The 20,372-nt window shown below is 59.5% G+C and overlaps 1 protein-coding gene across 2 annotated transcripts in view; it reads right to left on the bottom strand.

Moving 5' to 3' along the window:
* Window positions 1-7,361: 7,361 nt before the first annotated feature.
* Window positions 7,362-20,372, bottom strand: part of FBXO15 (F-box protein 15) — a 23,946-nt gene continuing 10,935 nt past the window's right edge. For both annotated transcript variants that reach the window (XM_028524366.2, XM_036010145.1), the window contains exons 7-10: window positions 19,453-19,535; window positions 18,359-18,501; window positions 11,519-11,643; window positions 7,362-7,805 (exon numbers count right to left, since the gene is read on the bottom strand). In XM_028524366.2, the coding sequence (XP_028380167.1) occupies window positions 7,536-7,805; window positions 11,519-11,643; window positions 18,359-18,501; window positions 19,453-19,535 (621 nt within the window). In that variant the 3' untranslated portion in view covers window positions 7,362-7,535. The remainder of the gene's footprint in view (window positions 7,806-11,518; window positions 11,644-18,358; window positions 18,502-19,452; window positions 19,536-20,372) is intronic.

The following is a 20,372-nucleotide window of genomic DNA, read 5'->3' as shown; positions in this document are numbered from 1 at the left end:
GTGTGTTTATGAATCAATGTTCCACCCTTGAGCTGATATCACTCTGCTTCGATTTCTACAGCTACAGGGTGAGTCTCAAAAGCATGTCCCCCGACATTCTTCTTCAAAACAACTTCCTTTTTAGACTTGTGTTTTCCATATGGCTTCTTTCTTTCTCCCTCCCTCCCTCTCTCTCTCTCTCTCTCCCCCCTCCTTTGCCATTAGATTGCAATGCTATTAAATTTTAAGTTTAATTTATTGAGAACTGAAACTGTTAGGGTAAGTCCTTCCATCTGTGAAGACGGCAACTCTATTTAATTATGTTTTCATTAATGACATTTTAGAAAGTTTTGAGTTTTCCCCATAGAGGTCTTACATGTCCTTTGCTGGGTTTGTCCCCGAGTACCATGGAGTTGTTTCTGTTTGGCAATTACCAATAACACGTTGCCTGATGAAACTTTCTGATTGTTGATTTTTTTAAAGGAATTAAGTTGATTTTTACACAGATTTTATCCAGAAGCCTTTTTAAAGTCTGGAATTTTCATAATTTTCCAATGGGTTAGTTTGGGGTTTCGATGAAAAAGACCAAATCATTTGCAAAAAATAGTTTGGTTACTCCTTTTAATCCTTATTCACTTTCCCCTTCCTTTCCCGTCTGGCTGCACTGCCTTGGACCTCCCTCCAGGACACCAACACAAAGCTCACAGACGAACGAAGTTCAGCATTGAGGAATGCACACTTAGATTATTGCAACATGAAGGAAAATAAGGATGCGAACACCTGGAAATTGGGAGGGGTCCCCTCTGGGGGAAGCAGTGGGCGTGCTCATCACAAAGGACCAGGAGACTCGGGGACGGTGGGAAGGGGCAACTGACACAGGGTTTTGAGCTCCAGTGATTCGTCCCTCGTACATTTTTCCCTCATGCAACTTTTCTACACATGTTAACAGTTACAGCCTTCGAAAGATTTGTAAATTGTTTTAAAACAGAGATCATTCTCTTCTCCATATGCTCTAGAACAGTTGGTAAAATATTAACACTATTAGTCTTTGAATATAAAGTCAAATATCAGCTTTCCATTCTGTGTACTTCGTGGGTTTTTTAAATATATGCGCATTTGATCATTTTTTTAGTATTAATTTGTATAGGAAAATAAATGTTCACATGTTCCATTTCTTATTGAGCCAGTTTTTGTTACATTTTTCTTAAAACGTTTTCATTTCATTTTCCAAAACACATGAGTCCGCGTTTGAGGGTGATTTTTGTCTTCCTGTGTGTGCTTTGTTTTGTGCTCTTGAAGTGTCTTCCAAAAAGCATGTATTACTGTTACGACCCATAATAATCTAAGAAGTCTGTTTCAATTTTCAGTGGAAAAAAGTATGGCCCCTGGGGGTTCTCTCAGAATGCCAGGGGGCCCCCGTGGGCCAAGGCGCTCCCCCGCCGTGGGGATGAGCAAGCCGCCCTCTCAGCGACCAGGCTCGTTCACAAGGCTCCGCCACACGTGGAAGTGGGGGTCACGCTGCCTCCCTCCACTCCTCGGTCTCTCGGCCTGAAAACGAGGTGCCTCCTTGTTTCCATGGCCACGGGCTGTTGGCATCGTCTGGCTGCCGGGATGACATTTTTGTGTGCATGCCTAGAAAGGCCGCTCCCCGCAACGGAAAGTGAGTGGACTAGGCTGTTTCCACCGAACCTGAATATTCTGAGAGCGTGTGGGAACGGGCTGCATCAGGAAAACTGTTTCATTTACTTGAAAGCAGGAGTCCTCTGTTTCATCCGCTGTCTTATCCCAGGTTCTTCCATCCTCTTTCCCCCCTTTTTCTCCCTGCTGGACAGCCTCAATTTTGCAGAACAAAAGTCAGGCCATATTTCAAGGCCCACAGCATCCTGTTGACCAGCCCAACACCCCCTCCCCGCCCCCAGCACACAGAGCGCTGGCCCGGGGCGGGCTTCAGGAGCCGCTGTGTCGGTCAGTGGGGGCACCTGCTCACCTCTGGGTACACGGCCCCCGCGGCAGTGCCTTGCGCTGAGTGGGGGCACAGTGAGTGTTAGCCGGATTTCATCCTCGGGGTCGTCCACGGAGGGGACGGGCTTCCTATCCATGATTTAGAATGAGCGCCGTGAAGCAGGAGCAAGAACTTGCAGCGTCACGGTCAAGGATTAGCCGCCGCTCGAGGAGAAAGTCCATGTCTAAACGCCGGCGCTGCTGCTGAAGTCGAGATGGGGAGTTGAAGTTCATGTGCCACTCGGTAACCTCGCCACTTCCACGGAGTCCGGCACATCCTAGGGAGATGACGCCAGCCCTCGGAATCTACACTAGCAGCTCCGTTCAACTCCTGATGCAGAGCCGAGCTTCAGGCCTTAACACGGAACATCAGGGAAAGAATCTTCTCACGCAGCCCAGCCGTCTGCAGACCGGGAAGGGGCGCTCCACACACAGAAGCCGGGCTCTCTGTTGCTATTGGGTTCTCGTCGTAAATCACGGGGATTAAAATGCATGGTTACACCGCCTAATTTAATGACGCCCTTGAGGAATAAATGTGAATGGTGGCATAAATCCCTGAGATTACATACTCTCTCTGCCTCCAGAATGAATCATTTAACTCTTTCCTGGAGTCAGTGTGGAAGGTTTTCCACTGACGCCCCCCCGTGAAGCCAAGTTTTGCTGTCGGGGGGCTTCTTCTTACAGAGAGCTTTGCGCATGTCCTGTAAAAATCGCTTAAAGGTGCCACAGCCGTCTCCTGGGGAGAGGGAGAAGAGCCACAGTTCACAATGGGCATCGTGGGGCCGTGGGAAGCAGAACCATCAGCAGAGCCGTTTTGGAGGGTGGCTTCAGAGGCAGTTTCTTTTATTTTAAACATTTTTTAAAGATTTTATTTATTTCTTTTTAGAGAGAGAAGGGAGGGAGAGAGAGAGAGAGAAACATCAATGTGCAGTTGCTGGGGGTTATGGCCTGCAACCCAGGCATGTGCCCTGGCTGGGAATCGAATCTGCGACACTTTGGTCCGCAGCCCGAGCTCAATCCACTGAGCTATGCCAGTCAGGGCAGAAAGCAGTTTCTCTTGTATGACCGGCCATTCTTTCCACGTCGGCAGAATGAACAACAGGAAAAATTAGCCGGTTAGCTGTGGCACAGGGGTCAATAGCATCTTATTACAAGAAGAAAGGGTCCTGTTCTGGCCAAAGGACGAGGCTGATGAATCTGTAGGCAGACACCACTGAGCATCCAATTCCATGGCAACCGCACTTTCTGGTGCCCCCGTCAGCGCAAGAGGTCAGCACAGGAACCGGGGGCCACAGAGGACGCCTGTGGGGCGGGGGTTGAAGGCCACTAAGAGATGGGACCGCTCTCACTGCAGGCTCCGCAGTCTGGTTACTCCAGAGGTTAGCAGGAGAGTCGATGCGACTGCAAACTGAGCTTCACGGTTTTAAATGCTCCAGTCATAGACGTACAAATAAAACGCAGTCACATCATAATCCCGTGATCTTAACAAGTCCAACCGCGTGTGTCTGTCCGAGTTTCCCTCTAGGCCCCGATATCAACGGAAGCTTTGCCTAGCTTACAGGCACACTGCAGATAGCGAGTGCCTGACATTCGGTCAATACAGAATGTTTGAACCCACCAGTTTGACCCCGAGGATGTTTAGACTGCTTATCGATAACATTTTCCCTGGAATTACGGCAACTCAATGCCATCAAATCCACCCAATGACCCAAATCCTTCGGTCAGTTTTCTAGACCGCAGAAGCAAACTGCCTGCCGTTTTTCATTTTCATCGGAACCCATCCCTTCCCATGTAAATTTCACAACACAGATGTGTGCATTGACTCTTTTTTTTTTTTTTTGGTCTTCACTGAATTTCACAAATTAACATTTTTGCCACAAGCATTTCCCTAGGCAACCGTTACTTCCTGCAAGTCTCAGGTTCTCCTGGGAAGTTTCAGCCACCACTCCTTTTGTTTTGGGGCTTCCTGTTTCCACAAAGTCTAAATTCTCCTGGCGACGTGCACACCCAATCACTGTGGCTGAAACAGCAGAGCCCCGGAATCCGGCTCTATTCGTGTGCATTGCGTGAGCCCATATGTTACATAACACTTCCCTCTTGTTTTTCTCTGCGTTCGTGTCCGTGACGGATGGGACCTTCTAGGTAGATGAAACGCAGATTCTTCGGGTGATGTTTTGGGACCTGCTTCGGTTTGCCCTTTAAGAACAAGGGAGGCGGGGCAGGTAGAACAGGCTTAGTGCATTTCCAGCGAGGGGAACTAAAAGTGATCATTGACAGCTTTTGGAGAGAGAGTCACTTACCATAGGAGCAGGTGTTGGCCCAGCCGGGAGAGGAGCACCCCAGCGAGAGTTACTGGAAGAGGGGGGGCGTGCCTGCCACCAGGGGGCGCCCTGAGCCCGACCTGAGTGCCCATCCGAGGGGCCGGCACCTGGAGAGGTTGCCCACACTGCCTTCTCACTGTAACCGTGGTAAAAACACTTAACCCGAGACCTACCGTCCCCCGTTTTTAAGTGCGCAGCACAATGTTTTATTAACGCTTCGGGACCCTCCAGAGGCGCGAGCCGCCCAGCACCGTCGTCCCCCCGCTTTGCAGGCAAGAGGCAGGGAAACCCTCTCGGACGAGGGAGTGTGGCTGGTAGATGCTTCTGTTTCGTGCGTCTGGCAACTTGATTCCGATACAGACAACGCTGGGGTGGTCGGCCCCGACCAGGGCTGTCGTTTATCCTGAGTGTGACCTGTGCACACTTACGACACAGAGAACTAACGTCATGACCGCACTCGAACCACAGACAGCGTCTCCCAGCCCCCACGGTCGGTTCCCACAGCCATGACTGGGTGGAGCAGGGAGGTGGGTGGGCTGGGGGTCTGCACGGCCCAGGTCGGGTGATGAGCAGCCTGGTGGGGGGCGCTGAGGGCCGCCATGCGGAGCAGTGGCTGCGATGTGGTTGCTTTTGTTTGGGTGGGGGGGTTTCAAAGGCTGTCCTGAGCCAGTCTTGAGGCCGGAGGCAGGCCAGACCCCCTCCTGAGTCCCCACCCCACCCCCGCACCCGCGGCGGGCTCCCGCCCTCTGGGGCTGGTCTGCGCCGGCCGTAATGACCAGGGCCCCGGCGCCCCACCGAGGACAGCTCCCACACCAGAGGCCCGTGGAATTACTGGCCTTTCCTAACCCAGGGGCGCCTTTCAAACCTAGCTAGCCCCACCCTGCTGGCCACCCAGCAGATTCCCCCCCCTGCAGCTCCGTCCTGCTGTTACCCACCCCCGACCCTGTCCAAGCCGCCGCCCCCTTCAAGCTGTCCGTCATCTGTCCGAGGGTCAGCATGTCATGTCGTGGCACAGAGAATGAACGTGGTGGCCAGCTGTGATGTTTCTGGGGCCGAGGGAAGGGAGGAGGCTGCACACGCAGGAGCGGGGCCACCGAGGCAGGTGCGGGGGCCCCGGCAGAGGGACACGGGCCTCCTTGTGGCAGAGCCCCCGATCTCGGCGAGTCAGGGCCCCGTGAGGAGCAGCAGCACCTGGCGAGCAGCGGGCAGCGGAGACGGGCTGGAGGAGCTGCCTCTTCGGGCTCCCCGCCCCCCCCCCCCGGGGACTTGCTGCTCTTTCCTCTGTGATCATGCGCACTCTGAGGCACGATATCCTGAGGCTGTGCAGTACCTGGTCTCTCATCGCACCTTCACCCACAGATCTTAGCGCCCGTGCATGGTTCTGGCCTGAAACTAGTTGTTATGGTGTTGCCAAGTGGTAAAGCTGGACAGGTGTGTGAAAACGCAAATGGACAACCTTGGAGACTTTCGTGTGGGGTGTGCACCATGGCCTGGAGGTCACTCTTGCCTGCTGCCCCTGCCCCCCGGTCCAGGTCCTGGACACACAGAACTGACTTCCTGCCAGGAGGGCCCAGCTGGGCAGCTGCCACCGACACTATAGGGCCCTCAAGGCAGAAACTGGTGTTGGCCCTTAACACAAAGTTTGCCAATCCCTGCATTTGAGGAAATACTGCATTTATAAAACAGGTGCAGAATGTGCTCTAGGAAACTAAAGAAAAGAATTCTAATAAAGTAAAAACCTGACCACCGAAATAAGAAAGGAAATTCACTGCAAGGGCTGAAACACCAGGTTGAAGCAATATTCCAGAGAGCAGGACGAAAGCCTAAGAGACGGAAGATAGAGCAGGCAAGAGGCTGGGGAGGCTCAAGCCAGAGAGGATGGGTTGATTAGCAAAAGCTACAGAAAAAAAGAGAGAAAATACCGACAGATTAAAAAACAACCCGGAACTCAAGAGCACGAGTTTTTAGAGCAAACGGGCCGTAATGAACAGAAAAGCCCTATTCCGATGCCCACCATTCTGAAGTCCCCGAACACCACGAAAGAAGAAGTCGAGCAGCCCCCCGAGAGAGAAGAGAAAGAGAACAGCTCACCCCAGATGGAGGAGCCACCACAGCGGCGTCACACACACCGACGACACCGGGATAAACGCGCCCCAGAAGCGTCTTCTGAGTTCTGAGAGAACGCACTTTCACCCCACGATCTGTACTCACCGGGAGGGGCGGTGCCCCCCGCCTGCTCCTCGGCGACAGCGTGAAGACAGCGCCCCCCTGGGCTCTGTGTCCCCAGCGCTCTGCCCGGGATCCGGGGGCAGGAGGGGGGCAGCGTCTGCTACAGGCGTCTCCTGCGGGCAGCCGCAGTCAAGCTCTTCGCTCTGCACCGTCGCCACACGCACGTCCCCGAGGAGAAACGCCCGGGTCATTGCACACGAGGAGAAGGAGCAGCGGAGAGGAGGGCGTCAGCGGGGTGCCCGGCGGGGGGGCAGCACGGCGTTTCCCAAGGCCCTTCCGACCTCCCGAGGACAGCTTCAATGGGAGATGAAAACGTAACCACACAGTCACCAGTTCAGTCCAAACCAAGTGGAGAGCCGAACCCCTCGAGGCCATGCGCTCACACGCAGGTGCCTCCGTGTGAGCCCCGAGGGTCCTCCAGGTCTCGCGTCCTCCGCTGACGACGGGCCCGCTGCTCCCTTGCCGCCTCCGGCCCGAGTCCCGAGTCCGACCGGCTCCGCACCACGTTGCCGCCGTCTGAGGCCAGGCCATTCCCTCTGACGACCTCAGACCCGTCTCCCCTCGGGAGTCGGCTGTTCCACCGGGTTGACCGAGCACGAACGTGGCTGCTGATGCCACGAGTGCAGCACTGTCTCCCTGTGATCAACACCACGTGGCTCCCCTCACGCGGGCCCCACCAATGAGGAGAAACCCTATCCACCAAACACGCGTGTGCACGTGGTTCCCGTGCCGAAGCAGCGTCTCTTGCTTTTAAACTCTGGTGGCAGAAGACAAGTCAGTATCCTTTCTCTTCATGACCTTTCATCAGGATGTCCTATTCTATTGTTTTTAATTTTAGCTTAATCCTCGAAACGTTAACTTTACAAGGACCCAACAATCGTAATTTCGAATGTGAAATAAGGAGGCATCAAGCAAACCACTGTTTTATTTTGACTCCCAACACCAAGAACAAATCGGGTTGATTCGAAATAAAATACACGTCCGTGTGCCCCCCACTGCCACCGGTCAGTACCGTGTCCCGAACCAGCGGTTGATCCCGGCCAGGCGGAGGCGGAGCTCCAGGCCGACGATGAAGAGCTCCCCCGTCCCCCGGACCCGCAGCAGCTCCACGTGCGCCGCGCCCGCCGCGTCCTCGTAGTCCACGCAGGACGTCCGCCCCGCGGCGCGCGCGCTGTCGCGGGGGCCGGGGCGCGCCCGCACGCGCACCGGGGAGCTGAAACACCAGAAGGGCTTCCCGTATTCATCCAAAAGAGTCACGTCCATTATAGAACAACTCTACAAAACAAGCACAGATATTCGTGAGTGTGAGGATAACATGGCAATTCCACCTGTCGGGTCTGACTGGTGAGTGTGTGAACGTGTAAGCGAAGCGAACAGGAGTCCCGTGGAAGGGGAGGGGGAAGGAAAAAGAACCAAACCACAGGGACGTTGAACTCCTGGGCACGGCGGGGGGCGGGGCCGTCCGTCCCTCACCACACCTGTGGCCTGGCACACGCGCCGCCGCCAGGTGAAGGAGCGAGAGGAGCAGGGGGCAGAGACGTGGGCCCTGGTGGTGCTCCGGTGCCGCACCGAGCTCAGAGCCCCGGCAAGCAGTCCAGCGACTCGCAGGGAAGAAGAGGCGGAAGGAACGCAAGGCCCCCTGAGCACGGCTGGGCCCGGAGGTGGGAGTGAGGGAAAAGGCTCCAAGCCCCTCCGCCCTGCCCCCGCACAGAGGAGGAGGGTCGGGGGGGAGAACCGTGTCCAGTCAGGCATGCTGGTCCTTCAGAGCCTCCTTCACACACACCTTCCCCCACCCACTCCCGCTCTCTGCCTCTCCCTCTCCTCCAGAGAGCTGCGTCCGCACCCTCTCCTGATCGGTGCGTGCCCAAGTGCACCTGCGGCCGCAAGCAGAACCCCGGTCCGTGGTGATCGGCCTTCCTCGCCCGCTCCCCGTCACATGGACTCCCCCAGATGCAAAACTCAATGTCTGGGGTGCAGCACTTCCGTGCGTGGGGACGTCACGGTCCCTTAGATGTCCTCACCTGTGATCACCCATTTCACCACAGAACCAGCCAGCAAACTGGCCAGAGCATCCCTCTCATTACGGGGGAGGGGGCACAGCCACAGCCGTGTGCTGACCTGGGCGACACCCGCCAGCGGGGCCCACCACACGCAGGCAACCACCCCGGCATAAGGTGGAGTCCGACCTGGATGTGCTGGAATATGCAGCCTGGATCAAGAGTGATGCCCAGCTCCATGCAGGTCTAGAAGTAACGTTAACATCACATCAAAAATGCCAAGGAGTAACAGGAAAAAGTACAAGGAGTAAGGACAAGGAAAACCTCCGTCAGTCTGCACTTCTGACGGGACCTGGGGCCGAGCCGACCAGGAGAGGGTCCTGTTTCACTAAAACAGAAGATGCGGCGGGGCCACCCGCACAGGCAGCCCGGCTGCCCCCACAGCTGCTCAGACCACACAGCACCCCACTACAGAGCAGCTGCCCCGTGGGGACACGTGACCGACCAACACTTCCACCGTGGTCAGCGTCCCCAAGTGTATCTGGTCCCATAGCCTGGCTTTGGGGTAGGGGGCTGCGGAAATGATCTGGTTACAACGCGACCCTTCTGCAGTTGAATAACCGGCCACACGGGGTCACGGGCACTCAGGCTCCAGCCACGTCGTGGCTGAGCGGCCTCGTGCCGGGGCTTGGGCCAGAGGCCCCCACCGCCCTACTCCTCTGACGGAAGACGCTCCGGAACAGGGACCCGAGGACCGAGGACCACTTCCCACCACGCGGGGCGGCCGGCAGGGGCTCGCTGTAAAGGCGGCGTTAGGGGGCGCTTCCATTGCTGGCGTCCAGGAGAAGCAAGGGCTTTTGTCTGTGGGGTTTACTAGCTGCATGTGCCTAAGAAACGTCTCTCGTATGCCCTTGTTTATAAGAACTTGTTAACTCCCCGAAGCTGATTTCTTAAGGGACATTCCATAGTTTCGGTATCGAACCTCCGACTTCTGCTCTCTAGCAGCCCTGAGACCAGTTAGGTCTCAACACGGAACCCAGAAGTACAAGCAGCTTGGTCGGAGCCAACCGGCCCCAGGTACCTGCGGGCACCAGGGAGAGGCAGCGAGCTCCCCCTCCTCCTCCCAAACGAAGCCCCACTGGGGGGAGGGCTTTCTAGGGAGGAATCTGCGGCTGCCCGAGAGCACGCGGCTCATCCCTCACTGGAAGAACAGGGACGCCCAGGGCCAGCTGCCTGGCTAGACACCTGCACGCGTGCGTCACACAGAGTTAGGGATCCGCAGAGCCGCTGCCACCAGGAGCTCATCCTAAAGCCACACCCACGCAGAGCGGCTGTAAAGGGAGCGGCTGTAAGGGGGTCTGTCACCGCCCTCGCCAATGACACGCTGTTTGGGGCAGGCCAGCAGGCAGCCGGGTCTCCTCACGCCCCGCCCCCCTGGAGACCGAGTGCGGAAGGGGAAGGGTCAGGGCGACACTAGTGGTCTGTGTGAGGACCGCTCTCCCGCTGAACCCGGGAACGGCTCATCCCGCTGTCGGCGACCAGAAAGGGCAGTGACCAGAAAGGGCAGGATGACGGGTTTTAAAGCCACGCCAGCCGGCTAAGTCTGCTTTACATCCGCCTCTCCTGGTTCTCCAAGTCTGTCTTGACCTTGACGTTTTATTTTGGTGCCTATTTTTATGAGACCCATCTAAAGTCCGGTCTCGGGTCTTTGGTACTCCTTCGCCCGTGACAGCCAGCCTGAAACACTTCCTTACCCCGAGCGGCCAGGGCCCGGAGAGGCCCGGAGAGGCCGAGCCCACGGCGTGCACCGCAGGCGCCTGCCGCTGCTGCCACCGCCGCCGCGATTCCCCGACACACTCCGTCAGCGCACTTCTCCTCCGTGCGGCTTTCTCACATCACGCTCCCCTCTCCAGCTGGCTTTGCTGCGACGATGGCGAATGGAACACACACACGGTGCACACGACACGTGGTAACTGGCTGTTTCCAGAGGCTACCACTAGCAAGTTTTTAGAGAGCCAAAAGTTACACGTGGATTTTCAGCTGCACGGCGGGTTGGGGGACCGGGGAGAAACACGGTCAGCACCCCTGACCTCTGCCTTGTCCAAGGGCCCGCTGCGTTTGACGATAATTATGTCTTTTAGCGCTCAGCGGTGAAATGCTGCCCTTGGTCTCCGGCCCCACCACTGCCAGTTCCAACAAGGCTCACACACAAGAACGGCCGAGCAAAGCCTTGTTGCACAGGGGGCCCTCGGCACCCGGAGGAGACCGATCCCACGGAGGGTGAACACCCGGTTCACCCCACAGAACAAAGCCTTGTTGCACGGGGGGCCCTCGGCACCCTGAGGAGGCCGATCCCACGGAGGGTGAACACCCTGTTCACCCCACAGAACAAAGCTGGACGATCATGCAAATCCGGGGCAGCCATGGGCACAAGAACCATTAAAAGACGCAAAACCAGGTTAGAGCACCCATCCTCCGGCCCCCCACCTCTCCCCTTGCTCCCCCTTCCGCCCTCTTCCCTGCCAGTCCCCAGACACTAAGTGGACCCTCCCGTCCACGTGGCCGAGTTGTGATGGTGACATAAACTGATCTAACTGTTCCAGGAAACAGCCGTGTCCCGGAAGCCACAACTGAAATCAACGTTGAACTGGCGGGTGACCAAGGCATCTGAGGAGATGCTACTCGCCCGGTCCAACCTACCGCTCCGCCCCGTCTCCGCAGAGCAGACGGAAGGGCTGGGGGTGCGGTCAGCCGCACCGGGCACGGCGGCGGCAGGCCCCCCCGCCCGCCTCCACTCTCGGAGGCACAGAAGGCCCCGGGGAAGCAGCGACGACTGTGCCACCTGGCCAGCAGCGGCTAAAGGACGTGCACGACCTTGGGCCACCGGAACAGTGAGTCCAGGACTTCGAGGGCAGCATCGTACACACACACCAACAGACACGCTTGACCGTGCGGAAACCGGGTCACCGTGACAAGAGAAACGGCAGTTACCTTGACGCAGCCGTCGGCGGCCTCGGCTCTCCAGCAGAGGCCGACCTCCCCGATGAGCGGCAGGTGCTCCGCGCTGTTCTGAGCGTGAATCACCACGAGCGTCACGTACCCATGCTCCATGCCTCCTGCAAAGACGAGATGTGTGCACGTTACCACGCGCCACTGCAGGGCGAGAACACGGGACCCCGCGGGTCTGCCGCTGCGTGCGGGGCCTCCCAGCCGCGCCCCAGAGCCCCGAGGGAGGGGCCCGGCTCTGCTCCTCCCGGCGTCCGGCCTGCAGCCGGGCAGTGGGCCTGCACCCCAGGGACGGAGAGCGGGTGGGTGCTCTGACAAAGCGGGGGAGGTGACGGGGCTGAGCCCGGACACCCTGTCGCTGACGGAGAGACCGCTCAGGAGGCCAAGGTTCTCCCGATTGGACGAAGCCGACAGCAGTGGGAGTGGAAAACGAGGACCGTGGGAGCGACGGACGCAGAGCCCAGAAACGGCCCGGCTGGGACACGGACGGGGAAGCGGGGGGAGACGCGGGAGCAGTGAGGGCTCGGAGGGCAGGTGGACGTGGACACGCATGTGAGACATACACCGCCACACACGCTCCAAACATGTCAACGTCCCTGCCCACGCTCCCCGGCAGCCCGAGGGAGACCAGGGGCCTGCTGGCCTCCGGCCAGCGCAAAGCGGCTGAAGAGCAGCCCGGCAGCCAAGGGCCGGCCCATCACCATGTCCCCAGCACACACACGTTCCACCTCCCAGGCCCCACGGTCAGGGGGCCTGCAGCATGCCCAGCTCCGAGCGCCCGCCCACTCCCTGCCACCCCGAGGAGCGGCCGTCACACGGAGCAGCACGACAGACAGCCCCTTCCCTGGGCGAGTGACTTCTTCAGGGAGACGCACCTGGGCGCACGTGAGGCGTGAGTCACGGGGCAGAGCCGCTGGAGGAAGGACAGAGAGGAGCACATGGTCTTGGGCCCTCCGCTGCCGGTTCCACAAGGGGAATAAAACCACAGCCCCACTCTAGAAACTCCACGCAATGCTCTCACTCGGGTGCAGCCAAATGACAGGCCAGTGCTCCACCGGCAGCCTCTTCTGTGACACAGCAGGGCACTGTGAGTGACAGGCTGTGAGTGGCAGGCCCAGCTGGAGCAGAGCATCGGCCCACGGGAGGGCGCTGTTGGCCCAGACACTGCTGCTATGGCCTGGCCTTGCTTTCGGTCGGAGGACAGCGGCTGCTGAGTCATTGGAAGGAGCTGTGCGTCCTCTCCTCCCGCCCCAGTGCATGCCAAGTGACACTGTCCTTCCCAGGCGAGTCCCACCGTCCCCCAGGCAGAGCTGGAGGGAGGCAGGGAGGGGCCCTGCGGAGCGAGGCTTCGGTGCAGGCGGCTAATGACCACCGAAGGGACCAGATGCGGCTGGGTCCTATTCCGTGTTCCTGCCCAGCCGTGCACGCAAGCAAGGGACCTCCGGCTGGCTCGGCCAGACGTGCCGGGCAGAGAGCAGGCTTCATTTTCCACGCGGCTGGTCCTCGGGACACTGCCGAAAATGGACCCCGAAGCACGGCAGCCAGCAGCACCGGAGTGGCGGTGTCTGAGCCCATGAGCGTGGCGTCCCCGCAGGAAGTGAGGGCTGCTGTTCCTGTGTCGCTGCCAGGCCCCCCCTCCCCCCAACCGCTGCCAGGGCCGCAGGGTCCCCCGGGGCCCGTGAGACCACTTCGGGGTCCGAGAGTGCCGCAGGTGAGGCTCGCCCTGCAGGAGAACGGTCCACGCGTGGAAGTGTGTGCGCAGAACACGGGTGATGTTTTGAGTGCTTGTTGTATGCCACCCATTGTGGTCAGCGCCTCATGTGAGGTGGCTTAAGGGACGGCTTCAACCTGGCTGGCGTAGCTCAGTGGGTTGAGCGTGGGCTGGGAACCAAAGTGTTCCAGGTTCGATTCCCAGTCAGGGCACATGCCTTCATTGCAGGCCATAACCCCCAGCAACCGCACATTGATGTTTCTCTCTCTCTCTCTCTCTCTCTCTCCCCCCTCCTCCCTCCCTTCCCTCCCTAAAAATAAATAAATAAAATCTTTTAAAAAAAAAAAGACAACTTCAAAGGAACATGTGAAACGACACTGTTAACTGGGCGTGGCGGTTCCCTGCACCCGCAGGTGGGAAGCCACAGAGAGAGAGGCTGGCAGCGCCCTGCCCGTGCTCACACTGCTGGCAAGTGGCAAAGACAGGGTTCAGACCTTCGTCTGCGTCTTCAGTCCATGCGATGGTGGACCCAAACACACACACAAAGGGGAAACAATTGCCTATTCGTTTAAATACCAGCTGGGAGCCTACCCTGCGGATTAAATCTTCATGGAGTGCTGCTCCGTGTCACCGCCAACCGAGACAAGTCTATGAATTAGCAGACAAAGTCAGTGGAGAGCATTCACAGCTGCCCGAAATGCTTGGGAATTTCTTGTCGGCGAGCCCCACACTGGCTCTCGCCCATCCCCCAACTACCAGGTCGTGAGTGACCTGGGTCCCGTCACCATGAGCTAACATGCCCTCCACTGGATTCCTGTGTCCCTGACACCATTCGGAATAAACCCTAACCCCAACCTGGCGGTGAGGCCAACCCCCAAAGGCAGGGCAACGCCACCTGCGGCTCACCGACTGGGCTTCCAGGGACAGGCACGGACCGGCTCGGCCCCGGGGTCATGCAGCCCTCGCTCCAGACCCCGCCCAGCCACTCGCTAGCCCTGCGACCCTGGCTGAGCGCCGGGCTGCATCCAGTAAGGATGCAAACAGGAGGTGCCTTGTACAGCTTTGTGAAGATTAACGGGACTGACAATGAATATCGGCATTTCAGGGTAGATTATGATGTCCAAATAATTCAACGAGAAAAGAAAGTCTTTTCACAAATGGTGCAAAAAACGATCTGCTGTTCACACGGGGAAAGGGAACGGACCTCGACCCTCTCCTCGGGCGTCACACAAAAGCGGATCAGGGCGGACCCCAGACCTGAAGGTACGAGCTACACCCCTCCCGCAGCTGAAAGAGAAGGGGAATACCTCCGCACCTGGGTGTGAAGGGTTTAAGACAGAAAAAAAAAGAAAACAATAACCATCAAATTTTTTAAAAATGACACACTAGATTTCATCAAAATGAGAAATTTCTGATCCTCAAAAGACATCATTAACGAAGTGAATCTGTAAGCTACGGACTGAGACAAACCATTCGCAGGACGCGCATCTGAAAAAGTGTGGGCGCCCAGAACACAGGAAGAACCCCTCACGTTCCGGAACAGAGAAACAAACTACTGATCGTTTCTCACACAGGCCGAAGAGTTAAGACACATTCTGAAAAGAACGCAGCAGATGACTGACCAGCGCAGGAGAAGGTACGGGCACTGCCGGCCAGCGGAGAGCACACAGTGGGACCCCCCGGAGCCCCCGGCACGCAGCGGAGCGGCTGAAACCCGGAAGACTCGTGACGTCAAACGTGGTCGGAACTTGTGGTCGGAACTCGGAGCAACCAGAACGCTCAGACGCTGCTGAGGAGTGTACACCGGTGCACCATTCTGAAAAACAAGTCTGACCTCCTTACACATGAGACACTTTGGTGATCTGTCATATGTAAACCTGCCCTAAGCCCTAACAATCCCAAGCCCTGAGCATTCAACCAAGAGAAATGAAAACGCGTGTCCACCAAAAAGACTTTCGCCACAATCCTGCAGCGGCTGTATTCGCCACAGCCCCAAGCAGAAACCACCCCAATTCCCCGTCCGTCAGCAGGAAAACGGGGGAGCCCACTGTGGCACGCACATCAGGGGAACACACTCTGCAGTGAGCGGGCATGAATGACGGATGACACCACAGGACAGATGGAACTCAAAGGTGTTTTGCTGAAAGAAAAAATCTGGACATGAAGGGACGCGGTGGAAGAATCCAGAAACAAGAGCATACGTTGTGCCCTGGCCGGTGGGGCTCAGTGGGTTGGAGCATGTCCTGGAAAGCGAAGGGCTGTGGGTTCGATTCCCCGTCAGGGCACAGGCCTGGGTTGCAGGTCGGGTCCCCAGCTGGGGCGTGTAAGAGAGGGAACCGATGGATGCTTCTCCCCCTCCCTTCCCCTCTCCCTGAGCTCACTGAGCATGTCCTCAGGTGCCGGCAGCACCCCCGACCTGCTCTGCCCTCCTCCTGCCTGAACCCCTCCCACCCACGCGGTGACCCTGATTACCCTGAGTCGCTTCTGCACGCTGGACCTGCTCCTCGAGGGACCTACAGTCCCCAGGAAGCAAGACCCGTCTCCCGGGGGCACTCACGGCACTCCGAACACCATGCCCCGCTTCCCAGCCACGACTAGAGGCCCTCCTCTCGCCTCCCAGACGGAGCAGAGGAGGTGGGAAGTGCACAGCGTGGGGAGGACAGACTGAGGGGCGGGCGAGTGGCTTTCCGGGGGCAGATGGGGGGAGGAGGCAGAGGTGCCTGCCGCAGGGAAGACAGAACATGGGGAAACCTCGCAGAGAGACTGAGGAGGGGCACTGAGTGGGGTGGGACCCCATCCCAGCCCCCCCTCTGAGGTCGGCCATGCCCAAGCAAATGCAGCTGACAGCAGCTCTCAGGGGCACATATGGGTCTCGGGTAAAGCGGTGGGGAGACCCTACAAACCCGAAACACGGGTGGCGCAGAGACAGCTGGGAGCTGCAGAGGTGGTTCCGCGGAGGGGCGATGAGAAACGAGGCGGTGCAGTGATCAGGGCCTGATGACCCGAGGACGGGGTCGGCAGGAGCTCTAGGGGCAGGATGTCATTAGTGCCGCCACCGGCACGAACCCGCTCCAGGCCTGTGCACGCCTTTTCCTCTCTCCCTCTCCCTCTCCCCCCACCCCCCGCCAGCTGAGTATCTCCAGAGACCCGCCCCTTCCCCCCCAGCCCTCCATCTACCCACATGCAGTCTGAGCGGCTGGGTGTGCTCGCAGACACAGGGCGGGGGCTATGGAGGGAGAGAGAGAGAGAGAGAGGGGGAGGGAGAAAGGGAGAGAGAGAGGCCTCTGAACCCGGCGAGGGCCAGCGCTCTCTCCCCCACGACGGCTGCAGGAGCTGCCAGGGTCACATGACCTGGAGAGACTGACAAACGGAGCGCCCACCTCCCCGGGGACTCCCCTGCCCGGCCCAGGCCTCCGATCTCTCCGGCCCGAGGGTCTCTGCTTCTTTCACGTTAACTGGGGTCCTAACAGGTCGCATTTGCCACTCGTACTGTTCCTCGTGTCGGTGACAGTTAACTTGATTTTAAAGAGAACAAAGTATACACTTAGACTCTCTTTAAAAACGCACTTCTCGTTATCAACAGTGTCTGAAAGTGGCTTTTTCTGTTGGTGGATTTAGAGGTTCAGATGGCAATTTCCACAAAACCTGGTTTTATTCCGCCACCCCGGTGACAAGCGGCAGACAGAGCCACTTCAGTGCAGGGACGAGGCGGGACGGTTCTCCTTGGTTGGAAGCGTGGTTTGCCCACAGGGACAAGGTGCCGAGGGCCCGGCTGCAACGCCGGAGCAGGAGCCCACGCAAGGTGCCGCCTGGTCCCACAGGAGGGTTGGTTCCCGGGGCTGCGGGGGACGCCAGGAGACCCTGATGGCAACAGCGCCCTCTGCTGACGCCTGGTCGTGGAGCCAGTGCGGAGGGAAATGCACGGGGGAGCGGGGGCTCTCCTCACACAGGGGCCGGGCTCACAGCAGCAGAGGGGGCGACAGAGCGGACACTCGGCGTTGCTCAGCCGCCGACAGGGACGGCGGACCTTTGGTCAGCCTCATGGGGAGAGTCTTCATTGAAAGGCCAGGCTGAAAGTCCCCTGAGCCCACCGGTCGCCCCTAACGTAATCAGTGTTTGGAAAAGCAGGTGCTGCCCCCTCCTCCCCACAAACTCAGTGGGAGGCACAGGGCGTCACGTCTGACGTGCTCTGGCCCGGACAGAGGGAAGCCTGCATCCGGTCGGGCCGGAGAAGCCTGTCCGCGCGAGCAGCAAACATCCCAAGGGCGGAGGTCGCACGGGACAGTCACAGACTCCGTCCCTCCAGCAAACAGGCGGCCGGGGAAAGGGACCACGGGCTGCCGTGCGCCACGGGCCGGCGGGCACAGCGACCCAGCGCGTGTGTTGTCGGCAGGAGGGGGTCCGGGGCAGGGGGATGGGAATGAGCAGGCCAGCGCTCTCCCACACAAAACTCAGCACTTCTGTCACCAGACGGAGCCGGTCTTGGGGCAAGAGCCAGGAATAACGAGGCTCCCCTCGGAAATGAGGACAGGGCCCGGGCGGCAAGAGGACACCACCGTCGACCGCGTGTACACGTAAACCCACAGAGCTTCCTTGCCACGCCACGCCCCGGGAGCTGAGAGGGCACTGACGGGGGCGACAAGGGTCCCGGGCTGAGGTGGACGTCCCTGAGGTCCGGCACAGTGACCGGCCGGCAGCGCAGCAGCCAGGGCTCGGGGCCCCAGCACGCCCACCGCACGCCCCTCCACTCGGCACGGGCGCTCCCCCTCGGGACGCAGGGGCCCTGTGCTCACGGGGACTGTGTTCTCAGACTGAAAACGAGCCTCGGGGAACTGGCAAGAGGGGATGTGGCGGGCCCGGCGACAAGGAAAGTGCCCGCAGGGAAGGTGAGCGGGGAAGGGTCAGAGGGCAGAGGAGTGAGCGGATGCAGGAGACAGGGCCAGGCTAAGGACTGGACCTGCCAGGGCGGCCGGAGGGTGGGGGCGGGCGTCTCACAAGCCCTAGAGGGACACGGGGCTCTGGGAGGACAGAGGGCGTGTCCACGGCAAAGCGACCAGGGGGGAGGCCCACCCCTGACTCGGACGTTTGGAAGCGGAGAGGACACTCGGTGCCACCTGTGTCGGCGGAGAGGTTGCAGAACGTGCTGCACAGGCAGAAGGCGTCCCCGCTGTGCAGGTCCACGTGCAGCTGGTAGCCGCGCAGCCCGCACTCGGGGCTGTCGTCCGAGCGGGCGCCGGGAGGGGGCGGCTCGTAGGGGCTGCAAGGCAAAACGAGACACGCACACGCGCCGGTCAGTGCCACGGAGGGAGGGCTGGAGCTGAAAACACTCAAAAACAGCGGACGTGCACCCAATCACTGGCCCGTCACTGCTCTGCAGGACCCGTCACTCCCAGCACCAGGAACTCCCCGCCCCGCGCTCCTCCTGCCAACTCCCACGGGGACAGGCAGGGACCCGGGGTCCACAGGTGTCTGAGAGACCACCCAGGTCATCTGAGAGACCACCCAGGGCGTCTGAGAGACCACCCGGGGCGTCCACAAGACCACCTGGGGCAGCCCTCCACAGAGGCGGCTCCGCTCCTCTGTGGGTCAGGGTCCACGGCACCGACTGCCCGGCAGGACAGCCCCTACCTGCACACCTACTACTACAGCTACGGCAGACCCACATGCGAAGGGCCTGGGCAGAGACCCACAGCCGCGGTGAGCGGCTCTCTTCAGGAGGAGAGCCTGACCGCAGAAGGTAACGAGAGCACCCGGGGCCCTTCAGGCGACGGGCAAGAGGGAGCGAGGCACCTGTCGGGAAATGCACGGCCCCCCCACACCTGGAGACCCTCAAACTCAGTGAAAGCCCCGCCCTGTGCGGACCAGCGGGCCGAGGGTCTGCACGCCTCCCGGGGTGTGAAGGCTCACGGGGGTGCGGGGGGTGCAAGGCGCCAGGACACATGGGCACCCTGTAGCGATGACGGTGTCCTCCCCACCAATAACATTCCACGAGCGCTGGGTCCCCGGCCCAGAACAAACACGGCAAAGACGCACTCGTGACCAGTCCAACTGTGTCAGCAACAGCTGAGCGATGGTGCCCGTGGGCCTGGGTCTACTGAGTAAGGACAGCACGTCTCCGTGGCTGTCCCCGGGATGTTGAGATGGTATCGGCTCGTAACGGTTTGTGTTGACTCGACAGGAACTAAACGCGCGGCGTCCAGGTACGTACATGGTGGCCGAGCCCAGCACGCTCCGCTCCACGAGGTGGCTGACGTGAAGGTTCGCCACGACAAAAGCCAGCTCCTCCTCCCTCTGCAAAGTCAATGGAAAAGAATACATTTTCCAGCTGGAACGTTGTCATCTTCCGCCCAGTCGGTGTGCAGCCCGCAGCGCGCCCGTCTCCCAGACAGAGGCTGCCTCACGCGGCGGTCAGCGGGCCGCGGGGCAGGGCACTGAGCCTGCCAGCCCACTGTGCCGTCTGACAAGACGCGGTGCCACATCGAGGGCAGGCCGCCGCTCGCCCCGAGCTGCAGAGCAGTGCAGGGACCCCAGGCCGTGCGGAGCGGCAAAGGACCGCACCGCACACGGTGATCGTGGAGACAGATCCTGTTGGCTCCGGGTCCTTTCAAGCTCTTTCCAAAGACAGAGAGGGTCCCGGCCAGAGCTCCGCAGACACAACACTGACCCCACGGCACTCAGCACCTGTGGCGCGATGCTGCTCCCTCGGGCACCTGCCCGACTGGGCAAACCCAGTGGGGAGGTCCCAGTGCCCTCCTCCTCCCTCCTGGGGGAGGGGGACACAGAACTGAGACTGTGCGGGGAGGGTGCCCATCTGTCCCCAGAGGCACAGCACAGCTGCGCTGCCCGGTGGCGGTGACCCGGAAGGTAAATCTGGGGGTGCCATCCCCCGTGGTCAGACAGTGGCTGACCAGGTGCACCCGCGTCCCGGGACCCCATGGCCAACGCTGATGGAGGACTTCATGTCAGGCGACCTCGGCCTGGCCCTCGGGGCCTTCACCCAGAAGGGGTAGGGAGGGCACGGCAGGGCGGGAAGGGGAAGGGGGCCGGGGGCGATGCTGGAGACCCAGTCCTGCGGGGGCGTCCCCCGTGAGCACACGCGGCCGCCCTCCGGGAATTCAGACCGGGAGC

This window comes from Phyllostomus discolor, chromosome 9 (assembly GCF_004126475.2).
Source record: "Phyllostomus discolor isolate MPI-MPIP mPhyDis1 chromosome 9, mPhyDis1.pri.v3, whole genome shotgun sequence".
NCBI lineage: Eukaryota > Metazoa > Chordata > Mammalia > Chiroptera > Phyllostomidae > Phyllostomus > Phyllostomus discolor.
Note: the sequence above shows the minus strand (reverse complement) of the source record. Positions and strands in the feature narration are given on the sequence as shown.